This window comes from Pituophis catenifer, unplaced genomic scaffold, assembly GCF_029215685.1.
Source record: "Pituophis catenifer annectens isolate HBS135680 unplaced genomic scaffold, rPitCat1.0.hap2 SCAF_15, whole genome shotgun sequence".
NCBI lineage: Eukaryota > Metazoa > Chordata > Lepidosauria > Squamata > Colubridae > Pituophis > Pituophis catenifer.
Window position 1 is genome coordinate 3,830,431 of NW_027256895.1, and position 22,008 is coordinate 3,852,438.

The 22,008-nt window shown below is 47.1% G+C and overlaps 1 protein-coding gene across 3 annotated transcripts in view; it reads right to left on the minus strand.

Annotated features, from left to right (window-relative positions):
- Positions 1-2,605: 2,605 nt before the first annotated feature.
- Positions 2,606-22,008, minus strand: part of RNF31 (ring finger protein 31) — a 54,610-nt gene continuing 35,207 nt past the window's right edge. For all 3 annotated transcript variants that reach the window (XM_070954502.1, XM_070954500.1, XM_070954501.1), the window contains 12 exons: positions 20,975-21,157; positions 20,672-20,881; positions 18,227-18,400; positions 16,411-16,509; positions 14,172-14,261; positions 13,081-13,195; positions 10,596-10,714; positions 6,941-7,054; positions 6,762-6,819; positions 5,327-5,423; positions 4,015-4,189; positions 2,606-3,328 (listed from right to left, as the gene is read on the minus strand). In XM_070954502.1, coding sequence (XP_070810603.1) covers positions 3,275-3,328; positions 4,015-4,189; positions 5,327-5,423; positions 6,762-6,819; positions 6,941-7,054; positions 10,596-10,714; positions 13,081-13,195; positions 14,172-14,261; positions 16,411-16,509; positions 18,227-18,400; positions 20,672-20,881; positions 20,975-21,157 — 1,488 coding nt within the window. In that variant the 3' untranslated portion in view covers positions 2,606-3,274. The remainder of the gene's footprint in view (positions 3,329-4,014; positions 4,190-5,326; positions 5,424-6,761; positions 6,820-6,940; positions 7,055-10,595; positions 10,715-13,080; positions 13,196-14,171; positions 14,262-16,410; positions 16,510-18,226; positions 18,401-20,671; positions 20,882-20,974; positions 21,158-22,008) is intronic.

The window sequence follows — 22,008 nt, forward strand, 5'->3', positions numbered from 1 at the left end:
TCCATCTATCTATCTCTATCTCTTTATTTATTCATCTGTCAGTCTGCCTGCTTGCTTGCCTCTATCATCTATCAATATCATCCATCTATCTATCTATCTATCTATCTATCTATCATCTTACCAATATCATCTATCTCTGACCATTTTTGTCAGTCTGCCTCTAACTACCTACCTATCTATTTATCTATCTCTTTATTTATTCATGTCAGTCAGTCTGCCTGCCTGCCTGCCTGTATCATCTATCAATATCATCCATCTATCTATCTATCTATCTATCTATCTATCTATCTATCTATCATCTTACCAATATCATCTATCTCTGACCATTTTTGTCAGTCTGCCTATAACTACCTACCTATTTATCTATCTCTTTATTTATTCATGTCAGTCAGTCTGCCTGCCTGCCTCTATCATCTATCAATATCATCTATCTATCTATCTATCTATCTATCTATCTATCTATCTATCTATCTTATCTGTCAGCTTTGGAAGCCATATTAACCCCGGAAGCTTCCCTTCTTGCTCTCGGGAAAATAAGAGGGGGGATTTGGTAAGAGAGGTTTTAATTAGAGATAATAGCATTCTTCTTTTCCGTCAAGGTCAGGGTTGTTCCTGCATTTGGAGGAGGAGTGGTTGCCGTGGTGACTCAAGTTGGGACAGGTGATGATTGGGCCATGTGATGGGTTTGGGATTTTGATTTATTGAGGGAAAATCCGGAACTCTCAGATTCGGGTTTTCCCAGATGTGCCAGTATACCTATTCCAATAAATGAAAGATTTGCCTCAGAGTTTTTTATCGGAGTAGGGTTGTTCTGGAACGCTGACTCTATCATCTATCTATCTATCTATCTATCTATCTATCTATCTATCTATCTATCTATCTATCATCTCTCTCTCTCTAATCTATCATCTTATCTGTCCATCTACCTTGTCTGTGTCTCTCACTGTCATTTTTCCTCTATTATCTATCACATATCTATTATGTGAGAGAGATTATAGAGAATTATGATTATTGAAGATGATTATTATGACTTTCTCATCCCACTTTCTCCGTTTTTTTAAAAGAAAATTATTTTATTGAAAAGACAGTGCCATGTCAGGATAACAATGCAAATAAAGCAGAGCCAGAGAGATCAATGGTAAATCTTAACCTACTAACTATAACTGTACTATGTTAAGAGTAATTACAGCAATACAACCAAAAAGAAAAAAAAAGAAAACTTCAATGAAGTTTCTACTTACATTAGCTTATTTACAAATTTTTCCATATTATATCCAGTTTTATACAACTTCGTTGTACTGGCATTCATAAACTTCCCTCTCATTTCTACCTCTTGTCTTGATCCATTCGTAAAATTTATTCCATCTCCTGTAATATTTCGAGCCTTCTTTATCGTTAATTTTTAAAGTTAATCAGTCCATTTCAGCACGCTCTCAAATTTTCCTAATTATGTCGTCATCCGTTGGGGTGTTCCAATATTTTTCCAATATTTAGCCTATGTAATTCTAGCTGCAGTCAATATATGTACCACTAAGTAAAAGGTTGCTTTGTCATAACTTTCCGGCCTAGCCTAATTAGATTTTTTATGGGTTAGTTTTTAATTGTATAGCTTTGGGGTTTTAAATTGGGGGCTGATTGATTTTATTTATTTTAGCTATCTTAACTTTTATATTGTATGTATTTTAATTTCGGCTGTTCACCGCCCTGAGTCCCTAGGGGGAGAAGGGCGGTATATAAATTCATATATATATATATATATATATATATATATATATATATATATATATATATATATACACACACACACACACACACACACACACACACACACACACACACACACACACATACATACACCTAATGAGGGACATTTCTGGTTTGAACTCAATAGGTTGCTCAGTTATCATTTCTAGCCATTTATGTATTTTCTCCCAGTAGCTCCTTGCTTTCTTACATGTCCACCACACGTGGCAGTATGTTCCTGGAGTCTGGTTGCATTTCCAACAATTGGTGCAGGAGTTCTTATACATTTTGGCCAGTCTTGCTGGCGGCCTCACTTTCTCCATTTTATTTACCTTCTTGGAGTCCACCCATTTTAAAGTAGCCTAGGTTGAGAAACGCTGCCTTAAAAGATTTAAATACTGAAAAAATGGGTAGGTTTTCTCCTCTTGGAAATATCTGAACTATCATTTTTGGCAAGCAGAATTTCTAGAGTGATCACAACAACGCCTACTATCACATACAATAACTCTGTAAGGAAGAAACCTGTGGGAAATGGCCATTATTTGGACAACTAACTCCCTAGGTATCTTAAAACATTCAAATAATTCAGAAATCCTCAAATTCTCTAGGAGAAAGCAAGAAAGTTACCTGATGTTGCCTGCCAGATGTTGCAAATTTTATTAATTAGAATTTCCGAGATTTCATTGGTATTTAAGTCGTATTAACAACCTCCAAATTGGCAGACGCGTTCCACAAATTTGGAGAAGAGGAAAAAAAAAGAGACCACTCAGAAATTTATTTTAACACCTGTATTTTTTTCGGTCAGTGGCAAAATCTAAACGCTGGGATCCGGAGACCTATATTAATGACAGCAAAACGAGAGTCTCATTTAACAAAATAAAATTTTATTCAGACCGATGCACTTCCCGGGAGACATGCCGGCTGAAAGAACAAAATGGGATTAAAACCACAGGAATAAATGGAATTAAAACCGAAAACAAGAAACTTTCAATGGAAGTAAAGCATCCATTCCACACACCAGCAAATTTTTTTTTTCCCCTAACCCACAAATCCATTGAGATTAAAATCAAAAACTTGTTGAACAGTGTTAGGACAAAATCTAAAATTCTTTGTTTTTCAGGGAGGTCCGATCTTGTTAACTTTTAAGATTTGTTGTGGACTTCAACTCCCAGAATTCTCCAGAGAGAGACTCTTCTTGAGTTCCCCCAGAATTCTCTGGCTGGGGAATTCTGGGAATTGAAGTCCACAAATCTTAAAATTGCCACAGACACCCATATTCTAACTGGTCCCAATGAGGAGACCTCTGGTTGTGTATCACACAAGACAGAAGAAACAAGGTGTAGAACAACACAACGCTTAAAGGCTACCTAGTGGTTAGAGCAAGGAGGGCTTTAAGACTGTATCTCAGGAGGCCCCACTATACGAACAATCAACCGGAAAGGACAATTCTCAAAACCCAACATGTCTTCTTCTCCATCCGTTTGGAAGCTCCTCGCAGCTTCTCCCTTCTCGTGTGGGTGATCTTCTCGGTCTACTTCCGTCTCCGCGGGATCTCCAGGTCAATAGGAACTTCGTCCCTTAGAACCTGCAGAAGAATAACAAGAGAGTTGGAAGGGACCTTGGAGGTCTTCTAGTCCAGCCCAACTCCCTGTTCAAGCAGGCATCCCATCGATTAGCGAAGGAATCCAAGCAAGAAGATTTCCAGACCAACAGAAGAGGAGAAGGTTCAGTTGTGGCCCACCAGATTCGGACAGTGAGGAGGTTGGGCCAGTCCTGGAGTCTGGGGAAGGCTCTGCGTCGGAGGCAGAGAGGGGGCCAGGGCCGTACGCCAGTTATCAGCTGCCTTTGGAGTCAGACATCAGTGAGGTAGACGAACAGCTGGAGCCTGTTCCCCATGTAAGCATGCGCAGAGCTGCCAGGAGAAGGGAACAGCTAAAGAACAAGGGTCGACTCAGGAGTAAGGCCACAGGTGGATGATGAATGGCCCCTCCCAGAGGGAATAAAAGAGGAGCGACAGGGGAGTGGAGTTTGCAGGAGACAATTCGTTCATTCCTGCATTCTTGCTAAGTATTGCGGCGTTTCAAAGATATCGGCCTGGCCAATATCTCTCCAAGCCTGATAACGGTCGGTAATTGTGAACGATCTTGAAAGACTGCGGGAGAGGAAAGACTTTGCTGGAGAGGAATTCACTGTCAATTAAATAAAAGGGGTTTATCGGGACGAGGACTCGGCTTCGTGCTGCCGGGGAAGCCTAGGCCAGAACAGGTTCACCTGGATCAGGCGCCTGCGATACACTTCCTCGTCCTCCGTCGGTCCCCTGGGGAGCAGCTGGGCCGCGGTGAGGTGTCTCCGGCATACGATCTCCGCCTCCTGCAAGGTGTAGAAGACGGCGGGATCCAGAGCGTGGCTGTTGATCAGACTGACTAGGTATTCCTTGTAGTGAGCCCTGGAGGGGGGGGGAAGTGGATCAAGAAACGGGAAACGGGTTAGTGCGACCCTCGGGTCTCCTGCCAACCCCACCCACCCACCCTCCAGCCACGGCTCACCAGATTTCTAGACCCCCTTGTCAGAACCGCCATCTCCTTCAAGGAAGGTCTCCAAAACCTGGCAAGTTTAAGGCTTGTGGACTTCAACTCCCAGAATGCCTCATGCTGGCCGGGGAATTCTGGGAGTTGAAATCCGCAAGTTTTTAAAATTGCCAAGTTTGGAGACTATTGATCTGGTTAGGGGCGTCGAAGTCGATTTCATTGAGGGCCGCATTCTTTGAGGGTTGTGTCTGACCTTTGGGGGGGGTGGGCGTGGCTGGGATGGGCGTGGCCAGCTCAACATCACTTATGTCGGGGGGGAGGGTACCTGTGGTGGCCGTGCTAAGGCAGGACTTCTCTCAGACCCTAGCTCCCTCTCATTATAATCTCCTTCCTTCCTTCCTTCTCTTTCTTTTTCTTTCTTCCTTCCTTCTTTCTTTCTTTAATTTTTTTCTTTCTTTTCTTTCTTTCTTTTCTTTCTCTTTCTTTCTCTTCCTTCCTTGTCTTTCTTTCTTTCCTTTTTTCTTTCTTTTCTTTCTTTCTTCCTTGTCTTTCCTTCCTTCTTTCCTTTCTTTCCTTTTTCTTTCTTTCTTCCTTCTCTTTCCTTCCTTTCCTTTCCTTCCTTCCTTCCTTCCCTTCCTCTTCATTCTCCTTCTTCTTCCTTCCCCCCTTTCCTTCTTTTTGCTTCCTTGCTCTCGCCCCTTTACGACCAGTCCTCGCACTTATGACTGTCGCAAGGCCCCCTGCCGTTACCCAATGGCAATTCCAGATGCATCCCTGGGTTCAGGTGATCCCCATTTTGCGACTTTGCCAGCTGGTTTCCAACGAGCGAAGCCAAGGAGTGAGGGGAGAGAGCCACATTTGCTTAACAACCGTGAGGGGGGGGGAGTTGCAAAATCGGGGCCTGTCATGGGATGATTCACTTAGCGACGGGAGTGCTGATCGTGACGGTAGCTGTAAGTCGAGGACTTCCTGTGGCAACTCTGCTGGATCACAGCTAGGAATTCTGGGAAAAGGGTCCCCATTTTCTGACTCCCCATCAAGGGGTTTTAACTCACTCGCAAAGGCCGGCATATCCGGCCGGGGTGTCTTTACCGCACGGTTCATCCTTCAAGCCGTCCAGGGTTTCTTTCTGCTCCATAACCCGACATCCACCTGCGTGCAGAGGAGAGACCCCAACGGTTTAAAGCGTGCCCATTCCGTCATTGGATCGAGACTACAGGCAGTCCTCGACCTACGACCACAATTAAGCCCAACATTTGTGTTGCTAAGCGACAGAGTGGTTAAGCAAAGTCAATGGGGAAAGCCGGATTCATTTAACGGCCGTGTGACTAACTTAACAACTTCAACGATTCACTTAACAACTGTGGCAAGAGAGGTCCTAAAATGGGTCAACAGCTGCTTCGCTTAGCAACAGAAATGTTGGGCTTAAATTGTGGTCGTACGTCAAGGACTACGTATAAAGGTAACAGGGAAGTGAAGTGAAGTAAAATGAAGTGAAGTAAAATAAAGTGAAATAAAATAAAGTGAAATAAAATGAAGTGTAAAATAAAGTAAAGTGAAGTAAAATAAAGTGAAATAAAATGAAGTGTAAAATGAAGCAAAATAAAGTGAAGTAAAATAAAGTGAAATAAAATGAAGTGTAAAATGAAGTAAAATAAAGTGAAGTAAAATAAAGTGAAATAAAATGAAGTATAAAATAAAGTAAAGTAAAGTAAAATAAAGTGAAGTGAAGTAAAATAAAGTGAAATAAAATGAAGTGTAAAATGAAGTAAAATAAAGTGAAGTAAAATAAAGTGAAATAAAATGAAGTGTAAAATAAAGTGAAGTGAAGTAAAATAAAGTTAAGTAAAATAAAGTGAAATAAAATGAAGTGTAAAATGAAGTAAAATAAAGTGAATAACGTAAAATAAAGTGAAGAGAAGTGAAGTAAATAAAAGTAAATTACAGTGAAGTAAAGTAAAATAAAGTGAAGTGAAGTAAAATAAAGTGAAATAAAATGAAGTGTAAAATAAAGTAAAATAAACTGAAGTGAAGTAAATTAAAGTCAAATAAAGTGAAGTAAAGTCAAATAAAGTGAAGTCAAATAAAATGAAGTGTAAAATAAAGTGAAGTAAAGTAAAATGAAGTGAAGTGAAGTGAAAATATTTGAAGGTGAAAAGAGCCTGGTGGCGCGGAAGACTAAAGCACTGTTATTAACACCAGCTGTCTGCAATTACTGCATGTTCAAATCTCACCAGGCTCAAGGTTGACTCAGCCTTCCATCCTTTCTAAGGTAGGTAAATTGAGGACCCAGTTTGTGGGGGCAATAAGCTGACTTTGCATAAATATACAAAAGGATGAAGGCTATTGCTTAACGCATTGTAAGCCACCCTGAGTCTCCGGAGAAGGGCGGCATATAAATCAAATTAAAAAAAATATATCTTTTGTTCAAGACTTAAAATGAAGCCATTCCAGCACAGGTGAGCTTCCCAGCAACTTAGTCACACGCACCTCCGGGAGTGGCCCGAGTCCCCGCTGGGGGGTCTGTATTGAAGGCAATGTTGTTATCCTGGGACGGAGAGAAGAAAACAGATAATCCCAGTTAGTTTACGAAGAAGCCATAAGCCCCCTCGGCTCCCCCTCCCCCTCCCCGGCTCCTGAAAGCCCACCCCACCCCATGCCCGACCCACCTGGAGGAGCTTCTGCAGACGTGGCACGGCCCAATCCCGCAGGTAGAAGAGACAGTCGCGCGGATGATGGCCGTGGAGGGACCGCCGGATTGGGCAGTGCGGTATCGGGCATTTCTGGCAGAGATGGCGGGTGGGAGTGGGGGGGAGAGAAATAAAATAAAATGCCAGGGTAGGAAAATGGTTGAACTGCCCACCCATTCCTCTAAAGTGAAAACTGCAGGCAGTCCTCAATTTACGACCACAACTGAGCCCAATGTTTCAGTTTGGGCAAAATTGTCTGTAGCGCATGTGTAAGTGAGACGTTGGTTAAGGGAGCTTTTGGTCCCGCTGCCGATCTTTCTCGCCACAGTCGTTAAGTGAATGGCCGCATACCCTGTTTCCCCGAAAATAGGACCCAACTGGAAAATAACATCCTAGCACAGTGGTGGCAAATCTTTTACTCATCGTGTGCCGAACAGATACGCGTTTCGTGTGCTTCACGCACACGCGTGCTCTCCGCACTAACTCGCGGCTCCTCCCCCGTACGCTGCGCACGCAACCCAGGGGTGGGTTCTAAATTTTTTTACTACCAGTTCTGTGGACGTGGCTTATTTTGTGGGCGTAGCTTGATGGTCATGTGACAATTCTTTAGGATTTAGCAGAGGTACTGGTCTACCAGGCTTTTAACTGCTTGCAGAGCTGTACCATTCTACCCATTTATTTTTTGCAGGCACCGGTCTACTCATGTATTTTTGCAGGCACTGGTCTACTCATGTATTTTTGCAGGCACTGGTCTACTCATGTATTTTTGCAGACACTGGTCTACCCATTTATTTTTTGCAGGCACTGATCTACTCATGTATTTTTGCAGGCACTGGTCTACCCATTTATTTTGCAGGCACTGATCTACTCATGTATTTTTGCAGGCACTGGTCTACCCATTTATTTTTTGCAGGCACTGATCTACTTATGTATTTTTGCAGGCACTGATCTACTCATGTATTTTTGCAGGCACTGGTCTACTCATGTATTTTTGCAGGCACTGGTCTACTCATGTATTTTTGCAGGCACTGATCTACTCATGTATTTTTGCAGGCACTGATCTACTCATGTATTTTTGCAGGCACTGGTCTACCCATTTATTTTTGCAGGCACTGATCTACTTATGTATTTTTGCAGGCACTGATCTACTCATGTATTTTTGCAGGCACTGGTCTACCCATTTATTTTTGCAGGCACTGGTCTACCCATTTATTTTTGCAGGCACTGATCTACTCATGTATTTTTGCAGACACCGTTCTACTCATTTGTTTTCTTTTAACACTGATCAGCTGTAGGGCGGCCCTTTGAAGCCCTGCAGCAAGAGTTTAAACAGTTTTTTTCCCTCCAGCCATCAGCTGGGACTCAGGAGGCACCAATAGATTAGGGGTGGGGCCAAATAAAATGTAAGAATAACGCAGGGGGTGGGTGGGGGGCGCGGGGGTGGCAGAACCAGTTCGGTGACATCATATTGTCATCGCTACTGGCTCGGGAGAACTGGGCTGAACCGGGAGGAACCGCACCATCTGAGCAGGCGCATAGCTTTTGTGCACGCCCGCTTTGCGCTGCATGCACAATTGCACCATGTGCGCATGGGCGCAGCTTTAGCGCGGCTCCCCCGTGCGCTGAACACAGAACTGCACCATCTGTGCATGCACATGGTTTTCACGTGAGAACGCCGTCAAAGCATGCATACACTGCGTCCACAAACACATGTGCATACGCGGGAGAGCTCCAAAGACCAGCTGGGTCCCATGGATTGTGCGCATGCGCACTGGAGGGCTGAACACCAGCTGGGGTGCGCGCTCCTGCGCAGCTGCAGGTTGGTTGGGCGACAGCTCGCGTGCCTGGAAAGATGGCTCTGTGTGCCACCTCGGACATGCGTGCCATAGGTTCGCCATCACGGTCCTAGCATGATTTTTCAGGATGCTCGTAATATAAGCCCTAACCCCAAAATAAGCCCCAGTTAAGATTGTCAGCCAGATGGATGCGTTTAGTACCGTATTTACCCCCCAAAATAAGACCTAACCAGAAAATAAGCCCTAATGCTGTAATGGCGAACCTATGGCACGCGTGACACAGGTAGCACGTGGAACTATATCTGTGGGTATGCAAGCGTTGCCTTAGCTCAGCTCCAGCGTGCATGTGTACGCCAACCAGCTGATTTTCGGGCCCACCAGAAATCGGGAAAGGGGCCGTTTCTGGCCTCCGGGGGGTTGTGCCCGCCCCAGGCTCCTAGAAAGTCTCTGGAGCCTGGGGAGGGCACAAAACAGGCCTACCGGGCGCACCATGTACTAATTTAATTCTCGCCGAAATCAGCTGAGGGTGAAGTTGCTCTTCTTGTCTAATACAGGATTGGGATAAATAAATACCCAGGCAACGCCATCTTATCAGCTACCCTGTTTCCCCGAAAATAAAGATATCCCGATAATAAGCCCAATCGGGCTTTTGAGCGCATGCGCTAAAATAAGCTTCCCTCCGAAAATAAGCCCTCCCTGAAAATATTTAAATGCAGAGCTGGAAATCAGGTAAGACGGCAAAGTCTTGCTCCACATGCCCCAAAATACTAAGACCTTCCCGAAAATAAGGCCAAGCGCTTATTTTTGGGGTTCAAAAAAATATAACACAGGGTCTTATTTTCGGGGAAACACGGTAGTAACCAATAAGGAAAATAATCTGCTTCGAGGAGTTTTTATTCCATTCTATGTGGAATGTCAGCCTCTCTTTCTAACAGACATGTGATAAGTAGCAATTTATATATTTTTTCCAATTCATTTCTCCTCCCCCGAAAAACTGAGTAGTAACCCCCCCCTTAAACGTTAAAAATAACTACAATTTGGAAGAATCACAAGGAAACATTGTCAGATAATATCCTTAGGAAAAAAAAACAGCAGAGACAACGGCCTTGAAGAAACTATGCGAAAGTTAACAAAAACATGCAATTCGGGCCAGGAAGATAAGATAATGAAGGGGAAAAAAAAAATCACCCTGAAATTTCAAGTCGGTCTCGACAATTTTGGATACAAGAACAAAGAGAAACCAACTTTCCACAGCCTGCGAATACACAAAAATGCAGAATTTCCGCCTTTTTAAGCCGCTTTCTCACACGGCAGTTAGTCCTCGAACTTACAACCGTTCATTTAGTGACCGCGTCACTGAAAAAAAGGGACTCGTGGCTGTTTTTCACACTTACGACCGCTGCAGGCTTGCCGTAGTCACGGGATCAAAATTCGGATGTTTGACAACTGGCTCGTATTTACGATGGTTTCCCGGGGTCTTGTGATCCTCTTTTTGTGACCTTCTGACAAACCATGTCCATGGGGAAGCTGGTTTCACTTAACAACCGTGTTGTTAATGAACCAACGCAGCGATTCACTTAACAACGGTGGCAAAAAAAAAACACTGCAAAATGGGGCAAAACTCCCTTCAGTCTTGCTTAGCAACGGAAATGTTGGGTTTGATGTTGGTCATAAGTTCGAGGACTACCTGTATGTTATTCTCCTGGGGTTTTGTTAACCGTCTCTGCCCCTATTCTCCAAATTCCACCTCTATAAGGCCCACAAAGGGAGAACGAACAACAGCAGGGTCCCGAGTTCCGGAGTTGCACCACAAATACACAATCCCTGAGCATCCTTACGTTTGAGGCGTAGAAGGTCCCGTAACAACCACTGCAGAAATGGTGTCTGCACTGGGAACACTGGAAGTGCATGCATCCCCCTCGAGCCAAGGCGTACGAGAACTTGCATTTGGGACAAGCTGGAAAAAAGAGGATAAAAAAGGGAATTTTTCTTCGTTGCCTTGTTGTCAAAAACAATGTTTTGTTATTTTCACTTTATAACTCAAGGTGAAAAACATAATCAATACACTTTCCTCCTCCTATTTTCCCCTCAACAACAACCTTGTGAAGTGGGTCGGGCTGAGAGAGACGGACTGGCCCAAAGTCAACCAGCTGACTTTCGTGCCTAAGGCGGGATTAGAACTCTCTGCCTCCTGGTGATTGGCCCAAAGTCACCCAGCCGGTTTTCGTGCCTAAGGCGGGATTAGAATTCTCTGCCTCCTGGTGATTGGCTCAACGTCACCTAGTCAGTTTTCATGTCTAAGGCAGGACTAGAACTCTCGGCCTCCTGGTGATTGGCCCGAAGTCACCCAGCCGGTTTTCATGCCTAAGGCGGGACTAGAACTCTCTGCCTCCTGGTGATTGGCCCAAAATCACCCAGCCGGTTTTCGTGCCTAAGGCGGGACTAGAACTCTCTGCCTCCTGGTGATTGGCTCAACGTCACCCAGTCAGTTTTCATGCCTAAGGCAGGACTAGAACTCTCTGCCTCCTGGTGATTGGCCCAAAGTCACCCAGCCAGTTTTCGTGTCTAAGGCGGGACTAGAACTCTCTGCCTCCTGGTGATTGGCCCAAAATCACCCAGCCGGTTTTCGTGCCTAAGGCGGGACTAGAACTCTCTGCCTCCTGGTGATTGGCTCAACGTCACCCAGTCAGTTTTCATGCCTAAGGCAGGACTAGAACTCTCTGCCTCCTGGTGATTGGCCCAAAGTCACCCAGCCAGTTTTCGTGTCTAAGGCGGGACTAGAACTCTCTGCCTCCTGGTGATTGGCCCAAAATCACCCAGCCGGTTTTCGTGCCTAAGGCGGGACTAGAACTCTCTGCCTCCTGGTGATTGGCTCAACATCACCCAGTCAGTTTTCATGCCTAAGGCAGGACTAGAACTCTCTGCCTCCTGGTGATTGGCCCAAAGTCACCCAGCCAGTTTTCGTGTCTAAGGCGGGACTAGAACTCTCTGCCTCCTGGTGATTGGCCCAAAATCACCCAGCCGGTTTTCGTGCCTAAGGCGGGACTAGAACTCTCTGCCTCCTGGTGATTGGCTCAACGTCACCCAGTCAGTTTTCATGCCTAAGGCAGGACTAGAACTCTCTGCCTCCTGGTGATTGGCCCAAAGTCACCCAGCCGGTTTTCGTGTCTAAGGCGGGACTAGAACTCTCTGCCTCCTGGTGATTGGCCCAAAGTCACCCAGCCAATTTTCATGCCTAAGGCGGGACTAGAACTCTCTGCCTCCTGGTGATTGGCCCAAAGTCACCCAGCCAATTTTCATGCCTAAGGCGGGACTAGAACTCTCTGCCTCCTGGTGATTGGCCCGAAGTCACCCAGCCAGTTTTCGGGTCTAAGGTGGGACTAGAACTCACCGTCTCTTGGTGATTGGCTCAACGTCACCCAGCCAGTTTTCGTGTCTAAGGCGGGACTAGAACTCACCGTCTCCTGATGATTGGCTCAATGTCACCCAGCCAGTTTTCGTGCCTAAGGCAGGACTAGAACTCACCATCTCCTGGTGATTGGCTCAACATCACGCAGCCAAATTTCATGCCTAAGGCAGGACTAGAACTCTCTGCCTCCTGGTGATTGGCCCAAAGTCACCCAGCCAGTTTTCGTGTCTAAGGCGGGACTAGAACTCTCTGCCTCCTGATGATTGGCTCAATGTCACCCAGCCAGTTTTCGTGCCTAAGGCAGGACTAGAACTCACCATCTCCTGGTGATTGGCTCAACATCACGCAGCCAGTTTTCATGCCTAAGGCGGGACTAGAATTGTCTGCCTCCTGGTGATTGACCCAAAGTCACCCAACTAGTTTTCATGTCTAAGGCGGGACTAGAACTCTCTGCCTCCTGGTGATTGGCCCGAAGTCACCCAGCCAGTTTTCATGTCTAAGGCGGGACTAGAACTCTCTGCCTCCTGGTGATTGGCCCGAAGTCACCCAGCCAGTTTTCATGCCTAAGGCGGGACTAGAACTCACTGTCTCCTGGTGATTGGCTCAACGTCACCCAGCTGGCTTTCACGACTAGAACTCACCGTCTCCTGCTTTCTAGCATGCTACCTTAATCACTAGACAACGCAGTTTCTATTATAGAATCATAAGAGCTGGAAGGGACCTTGGAGGTCTTCTAGTCCAACCCCTTTGCTCCTAAGCAAGAAGTTAATTAAGGAGAAACCCCCAAGCATTGACGATAGGAAGTGGGAGCATTAAAATCCAGCTCTCTGCTTAGTGTAGGAAACTCAGTTGGCTCAAAGCTACCTCACGTTTCTCGGCGTGTCCCAAAATGAACCTGGGGGCAAAATCCTTACCGATGCCGTTCTCTTGGAGATACATCGCCAGGCCTTGCGCCTGGTATTCGGGGTCGTTGGTTCGCTTCCAATCCAGGAACGCTTCGCAGCTCAGGCCCTGATGCTGGGGTTCCCACTGTCGCCGCGGAACGAAAAAAAAAAAAAAACACCCCAAATTCAGCATTTAGCCTTCCCTCCTCTGTCCCCCAAGCGGAAGAAGAGGCCAAGCAACCCCACACAAAGAGATGCTTAGATTGCCTCAGGCAGGCGCCAATCCGCTAGAACTGTCGTGTGGGCCGTCAGCCTGAGCTCCGAGCGTGGCAATTTGGTTTACCAACGTTTCGGCGCCGTTCGAGGAGACGTCGTCCGTGCGCTTTGAGGTGGGCTCGTCCGTCTGACGGACGAGCCCACTCCAAAGCGCACGGACGACGTCTCCTCGAATGGTGACGAAATGTTTGCAACCGAACGGTTAAGCTCAGAGTGCAGGCCGATAGCCCAACTACCAACCCGAGCTTTATTTTATATTCAAATACATTTCAATAAGTGTTGTGTACTGATTTATTGTGCAGCTACTGAATTTAAGGAAGAGGAGGGGGGAGGAGGAGGAATAACAGAATAATAGAGTTGGAAGCAGTGGTGGGATTCACTGGTTGTAACAACCGGTTCGCTTCACGCGCCCTCAAAAGGCCGGAAACATGGCGGTTTCTGGGCTTCTGGTAGGCCTGTTTTTCGCCCTCCCCAGGCTTCAGAGGCTTTCATGGGGCCTCCAGGAGGGCGAAAACAACCTCCCCTGGGCTCCAGAGGCCCTCCGGCGGCCGGAAACAGGCCTGTTTCCGGACTTCCAGTAGGCCTGTTTTTTGCCCTCCCGGAGCCTCCATGCGTGCCCTGCACTTACCTGGCATCTAAAACAGGCCGCGTGGAGACTCCTGGGTCGGGCGGGGCAGGGTGGGCGGGGTCAGCCAGTCCTTGGAACAACCGGTTCGCCGAAGCAGATTAACATTAGCATTCGGTTCACCCGAACCGGTCCGAACCGGCTGAATCCCATCCCTTGGTTGGAAGGGAAATCCTGTACCGGTTTCAGACAAATATCTCCGGCCCGAAAGTTTACCAACCTGGCGTTTGCACTGGACGCAGAAACTTTTGCGGCACTGAGGGCATTTGGCTTCCAGCTGCTCCGATTCGTAAATGAAACCGAAAGAGCACTAAAGACAAGAAGAGGGGGGGGGAAAAAAATCAATTTTAGCTCAGGCTGCAATCAGACCTTCCCAATTCCAGAAAGCGGATGCAGAGACCGTCCTTAAATTAGAAAGAAATTAAATCGGAACGGAGGCCTTTCGTCCTATTTTGATGATGAGCTGGACATTTCGACTCGTCTTAAAAGCAACCAGCACATAGTCCACTTGGAGAGGAATGGAGGTTTCTTATTTATTGATTTCTATCCCGTCTTGATTATTTTTTATAAATAGCTGGCAAACCTATTTAATACTCGATCGTTCCTATTTTCCCCGCAACAACAACTCTGTGAGGTGGGTTAGGGTTGCGGAGGAGGGACTGGCTCAAAGTCATCCATCTGGCTATTGTGCCAAAAGCGGGACTAGAACTCCCAGTCTCCTGACGATTGTCCCAAAATTAGCCAGCCAGGTTTCGTCATGCCTAAAATGGACTAGAACTCCCAATCTCCTAGTGATGGCCCCAAAGTTACCTATCTGGCTATCGTGCCTAAGGTAGGACTAGAACTCCCAGTCTCCTAGTGATGGCCCCAAAGTCATCCATCTGGCTATTGTGCCTAAGGCAGGACTAGAACTCCCAGTCTCCTGGCGATTGCCCCAAAATTAGCCAGCCAGGTTTCGTCATGCCTAAAATGGACTAGAACTCCCAATCTCCTGGCAATTGGCCCAAAGTCACCCATCTGGCTATCGTGCCTAAGGCAGGACTAGAACTTCCAGTGTCCTAGTGATTGCCCCAAAGTTAGCCAGCCAGCTTTCGTGCCTAAAATGGACTAGAACCCCGTCCCCTGGCGATTGGTGCAAAGTCACCCAGCCGGCTTTCATGCCTAAGGCAGAACTAGAACTCCCAGTCTCCTGGCTTCTAGCCTGGCTCCTTAAGCACTGGACCGATAACAATAATCCAAAATTCTGGATCAAAGTCTCTGTAGAAATCGAGCAAATTAAAAAAAAGCCAACACAGGAAACCTATTGTTCTGTCCCGTACCACACACGCACTCCCACAGACGGCCCGGAGTTAATAAGCCACACGACAAAACTATTTGATGATAAAGCTGGCAGCAACCCAGTGGCTAGCTGCCAATTCAGACTTTACTCACACAAAACAAAGATTAGACTGCAAGCATTCCGATAAAACAGGCAAAGTTTCAACAATACAAGAATTAATCCAAATGCAGTCCGATAAAGCAGGCAAAGTCCAGTAACGCAGAGATCATGGATTATTTCCTATAAACACCTATTTATTTATTTCTACAGTCTTCCTAGGTGAGCAGATCACTCTTTAACACCCACGTTCCCCAGCCGGGAAGCCTACTGATGCATGATACTACAAATCCCATCATTCCTGCTGGCCTCACTAGTGGGAGGATGGACGTTACAACCACCTGACTCACTGGGAAGGCTCCAGGTTAGGAAAGGTGGCCATCTATCCAGGGATGGTATTCACTTACCTTCGCTACCGGTTCGCAAAAGCGAGCATGCGCAGAGCATCAGAAACGGGATGTGATGACGTTCGGGCGGGCGGGCGGAACCTCCCGCAGCCGCCGCTACCGATTCGCCTGAACCGGATAGGACCGGCTGTACCACCACTGCATCTATCCCCGGAAGTCCACCAGTTTCTTAGAAAGATGGTCTACTCCAGGGGTATCAACACAAGGCCTGGTGGCCGGATCCAGCCCGCAGGGTGCTTAGATCTGGCCCGCCCCGGAAACAGCGAAGGACTGGCTCGCGGTGCCTCTGCCAGAGAAAACGGAGCTCGGGAGGGCCGCGTATGGGCTGTCCCGAGCTCCATTTTCCCTGACAGAGGGTTGCAGGAGGCCGTTGCAGCCGAAAACGGAGCTTCGGAGCCCGTTTTCGCTGGCAGAGCGCTCAAGCCTCCACAGGCGCCCCGACACGAGTGACGTCAAGCTGACCACGCCCATCCTGTCCATCCACCCCTCCCCCACTGAAGTCAAGCACAACACGGATGCGGCCCTTAATGAAATCAAGTTTGACACCCTTGGTCTACTCATTCACTGATATTTTGAAGGGGTTTTTTTTTCCTTTTCTTTTAAATGCACCACAATTTTTGGTTCCTTTCTCCTTTCATTCGGAAACAAAATCAACCCCGGTTGTGGGGGCTACTCACGTGGGTGCACCACTGAAACTTGGGGTCCTGCATAAGTACGTGTTCGGTCAGCTTCTTATGGAAGAGGTCGTACGTCTCTTGATCCAGGCAACCGCGCAACTGTGGAGAAACCCAATTTAAAAGAATTGAGGGGTTCAGTACCCCCCCCAAAAATTGGGAAAGAATCCGGTAGTGGCCAAAATTGTGGAAACCTTTTGGGGAAAAGTATATTTTCTAAAACTAGCTAATAACACCACTTTTTTGGGGAGTAGTACCATACCGCCCTCTGGAACGAGCTACCCCCAGGAATACGACTGATCCCGGACCTCTGTACTTTCCGCTGAGTGTTGAAGACCTTCTTATTCCAGCAAGCCGGGCTGGCTTAAAATTTTAATGAGCTATTTTATGGGTAAAGGGTTTTAAAATTTAGGGAAGCCAAACTGATTTAATTCTGTTTTAATTCTTTTTAATTTTTATACTGTATGTGTTTTAATTTTGGCTGTTCACTGCCCTGAGTCCTTCGAGAGAACGGCGGTATACAAATTTAAATAATAAATAAATAAATAAATAAATAAATAAATAAATAAATAAATGAAAATTATATATCAATGGAAAGGTAATTGAATCAAGAACGTAATGCAATAACTTTCATGAAGGATTTGCTATTAGAATAGCAGTTACAGTATAAAGAAGAGAAGTGAAACACATAGAAAAAACAAGATATACAAAAATTATCACAATAGAAAAAACGAGATATACAAAAATGATCCCTATGTCAGTTAATACCTCGTTGGGTAACCTTTAGCATGAATGATGGCCTTACAAGGTCTTCCCATGGAGTGAACCAAGTCTTTTAGTTCTGCAGCTGTTCTAATGTGAAACCAAGATCGAATGATGGCTTCTATTAACTGGGTTTTATTGCTGGGTCGCTTCTGACTAACCAGTTTCTTGAGTCGGCTTCCTAGATTTTCCATTGGGTTCAGGTCTGGGTTATTCCCAGGCCATTCCAGCAGTGGAATAGGATTATCTTGAAACTCCAAAAAAAGACGAAAGATTTATACAATCTGAAGAGAAACCAGAGTATTAAAAAAAAAAAGAGAGAGACTTCCGGTTGGCGCCGCGGGGAAACAGACGGGGAAATGGCGACCTCCGCTGAGCCCTGCTATGTGGGGGGGGCATGTGACTGAGTAGGCGTGGCCACCTGACGTCACTCACGCCCACTCAGTCACATGACCCACCCACCCCCAGCCATGCCCACAGGAAAAGGTAGAAAAATTTTTGGAATTTCCACCTATCCACCCCGGCCCTCCCTTCACCAGTCACCCCCGTTTCCCCTCCTTTACTGGCCGCAGCCGTAGCCCTGCTTCCTCCCCCACCATCGCCTCTTTGTTCAGGCTTCTTACCTTCCGCGGTGGCTGGTCCAGAGTCCGGAAGGCAAGCTGACCGGAGTTTTCAGCGGCCCCCAGCCAGCCTGAGAGCCGCTTTGCGGCTGTGGCGGCTGGCTGTAGGCCGCTGAAAAGTACTGGAGGTCGCAGGAAAAGCTACAGCTGTTGCCGCCATGTTCTTTGTGCACGCGCATCCCATTGGACTTGCAAGACAATGGGATGCGCGTGTGTGAAGAACATTGCGGCAACGAACATTGCGGGCGGGATGAGTGAGCGGCGACCGGGGGATCAGTTCGTATTCAGCGAACCGGCTGAATACCACCTGAGTTTCCACAATTTTGGCCACTACTGTATGTATGTTAAGGAAAAATATATAAATAAATGGTTAAAAAAATAAATAAAAATAGACTCCCAACGGAAGCCGGGGAGAAACAGGACAGGAGAAACATCACCTGGATATCAAGAGTAGAAAAATAATTTAGAAGTTCGGTCTCGTCGCTGATTTCCGGCTCGGAGCAAGCTGGACACACCAAATCCGTGATGTGTTTCTCTTTTACGGCGATGGTGAAGTGCAAAGCAAAACACTCGGGGCAAATCGTACACTCGCACGACGTTAGTGACTGCATCTGAAAAAAGAAGGACTTCACAGATTAACGGAGTTGGAAGGGACCTTGTAGATCAGTGATGGCGAACCTTTAAGGCACCGAGTGCATGTGTGTGTGTCCTTGTGTGGACCCGACCGATCGGATTACTTGGAACCCTGACAATGTGCATGTGTGCACGCCGGAGCGCAGGAAATCCGAAGAACAACTGGCCGGCGTGCGCATGCTTGTTTTATTATTAAAAAAAAAAAATTACAGAAGGTTTACATGTTTGCCCCCCTTCCGTACCACCCCCACCGCCTCCCCTCCCTTACCCCACCACCCCTTCCCCTTCCCATCTGCCCACCTCCCCCCCCCTCTTCCCAGAACAAATTACAGGATATAACATTCAACAATCATAATCCATCCTAATCTAAATAATTATAACATTCAGCATCTCTTATTCCTTCAATTCCCTAATTACCCTAAGTTTAGGTAACTTAATTACCTAAAAACACGCCAAATATCTACATATTTATTCATAACCTATCTGCAACTTCTTATTCCGGTATTTACTTTGGATATAATCTATCCATCTTCTCCAGTCCCTTAAATATCTTTCATTTGAATATTCCTTCAAGTACGCTGAAATTTTTGCCATCTCCGCTAGGTTTGTTACTTTCATTGTCCATTCTTGGATTGTAGGTAAATCTTGCTTCTTCCAATACTGTGCCACCAAGGCATGCCTGTTTATTGGCCGTTTTTTGGCCCGAAAAAAAGCTAGAAAACGGCCCAAAGAAGGCCCAAAAATGGCCTGAAAAACAGTCTGGAAACGGCCTGTTTTGTGACCATTTTTCAGGCCATTTTCCAGTGCCTGCGATGAGCAACTGGCGACAGCGCGCGCGCCCACAGAGAGGGCTCTGCGTGCCACCCAGGAGTGAAATTCAGCAGGTTCTGACAGGTTCTGGAGAACCGGTAGCGGAAATTTTGAGCAGTTCGGAGTACCGGCAAATACCACCTCTGGCTGGCCCCAGAGTGAGGTGGGAATGGGGATTTTGCAGTATATTTCCCTCAGGAGTGGGGTGGGACTGGAGATTTTGCAGTATCCTTCCCTCAGGAGTTGGGTGGGATTGGAGATTTTTCAGTATCCTTCCCTCAGGAGTGGGGTGGGACTGGAGATTTTGCAGTATCCTTCCCTCAGGAGTTGGGTGGGATTGGAGATTTTTCAGTATCCTTCCCTCAGGAGTGGAGTGGGAATGGGGATTTTGCAGGAAGGTGGGGTGGGAATGGGGATTTTACAGTATCTTTCCCTCAGGAGTGGGGTGGGAATGGGGATTTTGCAGTATCCTTCCCTCAGGAGTGGAGTGGGAATGGGGATTTTGCAGGAAGGTGGGGTGGGAATGGGGATTTTGCAGTGTCCTTCCCTCAGGAGATGGGTGGGATTGGAGATTTTGCAGTATCCTTCCCTCAGGAGTGGGGGTGGGAATGGGGATTTTGCAGGAAGGTGGGGTGGGAATGGGGATTTTACAGTATCTTTCCCTCAGGAGTGGGGTGGGAATGGGGATTTTGCAGTATCCTTCCCTCAGGAGTGGGGTGAGAATGGAGATTTTGCAGTATCCTTCCCCTGCCCTGCCCACCCAGTCACGCCCACTCAGCCACGCCACGCCCACCAAGCCACGCCCACAGAACCGGTAGTAAAAAAAATGGATTTCAGCACTGGAATGAAATGGAATAGAATGGAACGGAACGGAACAGAACGGAACGAAATAGAATAACAGAGTTGGAAGGGACCTTGGAGGTCTTCTAGTCTAACCCCCTGCCCAGGCAGGAAACCCTACACCACTTCAGACAAATGGTTATCCAATCTCTTCTTAAAAACTTCCAGTGTTGGGGCATTCACAACTTCTGGAGGCAAGTCGTTCCACTGATGAATTGTTCTAACTGTCAGGAAATTTCTCCTTAGTTCTAAGTTGCTTCTCTCCTTGATGAGTTTCCACCCATCGCTTCTTGTCCTGCCCTCAGGGGCTTTGGAGAATAGCTTGACTCCCTCTTCTTTGGGGGCAGCCCCTGAGATATTGGAAGACTTCTATCATGTCTCCCCTGGTCCTTCTTTTCATTATATGAGACATACCCAGTTCCTGCAACCGTTCTTCGTATATTTTAGCCTCCAGTCCCCTCATCATCTTGGTTGCTCTTCTCTGCACTCTTTCTAGAGTCTCCACATCTTTTTTTTTTACATCGTGGCAACCAAAACTTAATTACGGGCCGGAGACAGTCAACCAAGCCCCGTTATGGAAGAAAAGCGCACGTCGGTACCTTGTTCCGCGGCAAGGCCAGGCTGCAGACGGCGCACTCCCAGCTGAGCAAGCGTTTGATGAAGTCGCGGTTCGGGGAGGCCTTGACGGCTTCCACGATGTCCGACAGCTCCCAACCTTCGTTCGACTGCTCGAGCATCAACGAGACCACCAGCTCGGCCCGGCCCCAGCTGGGTAGAGACAGCGAGGCCAGGAGACGCCGCAGCAGCGCCTGGCGAGGAACAGAGACGAGAAAGGACCGGTGGTACCTCCTCCCACTGGATCTCCGGCGGCCCAGGATCCCTTCCCTTCCTCTCGCGCTCACCTGTCGGTCGGCGCTCTGGAAGTCCAGCGGAGGGTCTTCGCTCTCCCACAGCCGCTGGTGGAAAGGTGCCAGACGGGCACGCTGCAGCTGCACCAGAGCCCGCCATAAATCGCCGTTGTTCTCGTACAGGGCCTGTAACACAGGGCCCCGCTCTTCGAAGCCCAGACACTTCAGCTCTCTCACCTGTGGAGAGAACCAAGCCTGACGTCACCTTCCTGAAACCAAACCTTAACCAGGATCTGACCTTTATCAGGCTTAGAGAGTGGCTAGGCCGATATCTTTCAGATTCCACACTGTCACCGACAATACTTGGCAAGAATGCAGGAACAGATCTTCACCCAAACTAATTGTCTCCTGCAAACTCCACTCCCCTTTTGTTCCTCTTTTATTCCCTCTGGGAGGGACCATTCACCGTCCATCTGTGGCTTTACTCCTGAGTCGACCCTTGTTCTTTAGCTGTTCCCTTCCCTTCCCACACTGGGAACAGGGTTCAGCTGTTCTTCTGCCCAACTCCGACTCCGAAGGCAGCTGACAACTGTCAGACGGCCCTGGCCCCCTCTCTGCCTCCGACGCAGAGCCCTCGTCAGAGCCTTCTCTAGTCTCCAGGACTTGCCCATGTTCCTCCCCAACCTCCTCACTGTCCGAATCTGCTGCCAGATCCGCTGGCGGGCCATAACAGGATGGACTTCAACTCCCAGAATTCCCCAGCCGCCCAAGATTGACCAGAATTCAGCATGGGTTAGAAGAACTACAGGAAGTCCTCGACTTACGACCAAAACCGAGGCCAAAATTTATATTGCTAAGTGGGACAGTTGTTAAGTGAGTTTTGCCCTATTCAACCACTTTCCTTGCCATAGTTATTAAGTGAATCACTGCAGTTCTTAAGCTAGCCATACGGTTGTTAAGTGAATCCGGCTTTCCCCACTGACTTTGCTTGTCAGAAGGTCGCAAAAGGGGATCACAAGACCGCGGCAACTGTCATAAGTACATACCAGTTGCCAAGCGTCTGGATTTTGATCATGTGTTCCACGGGA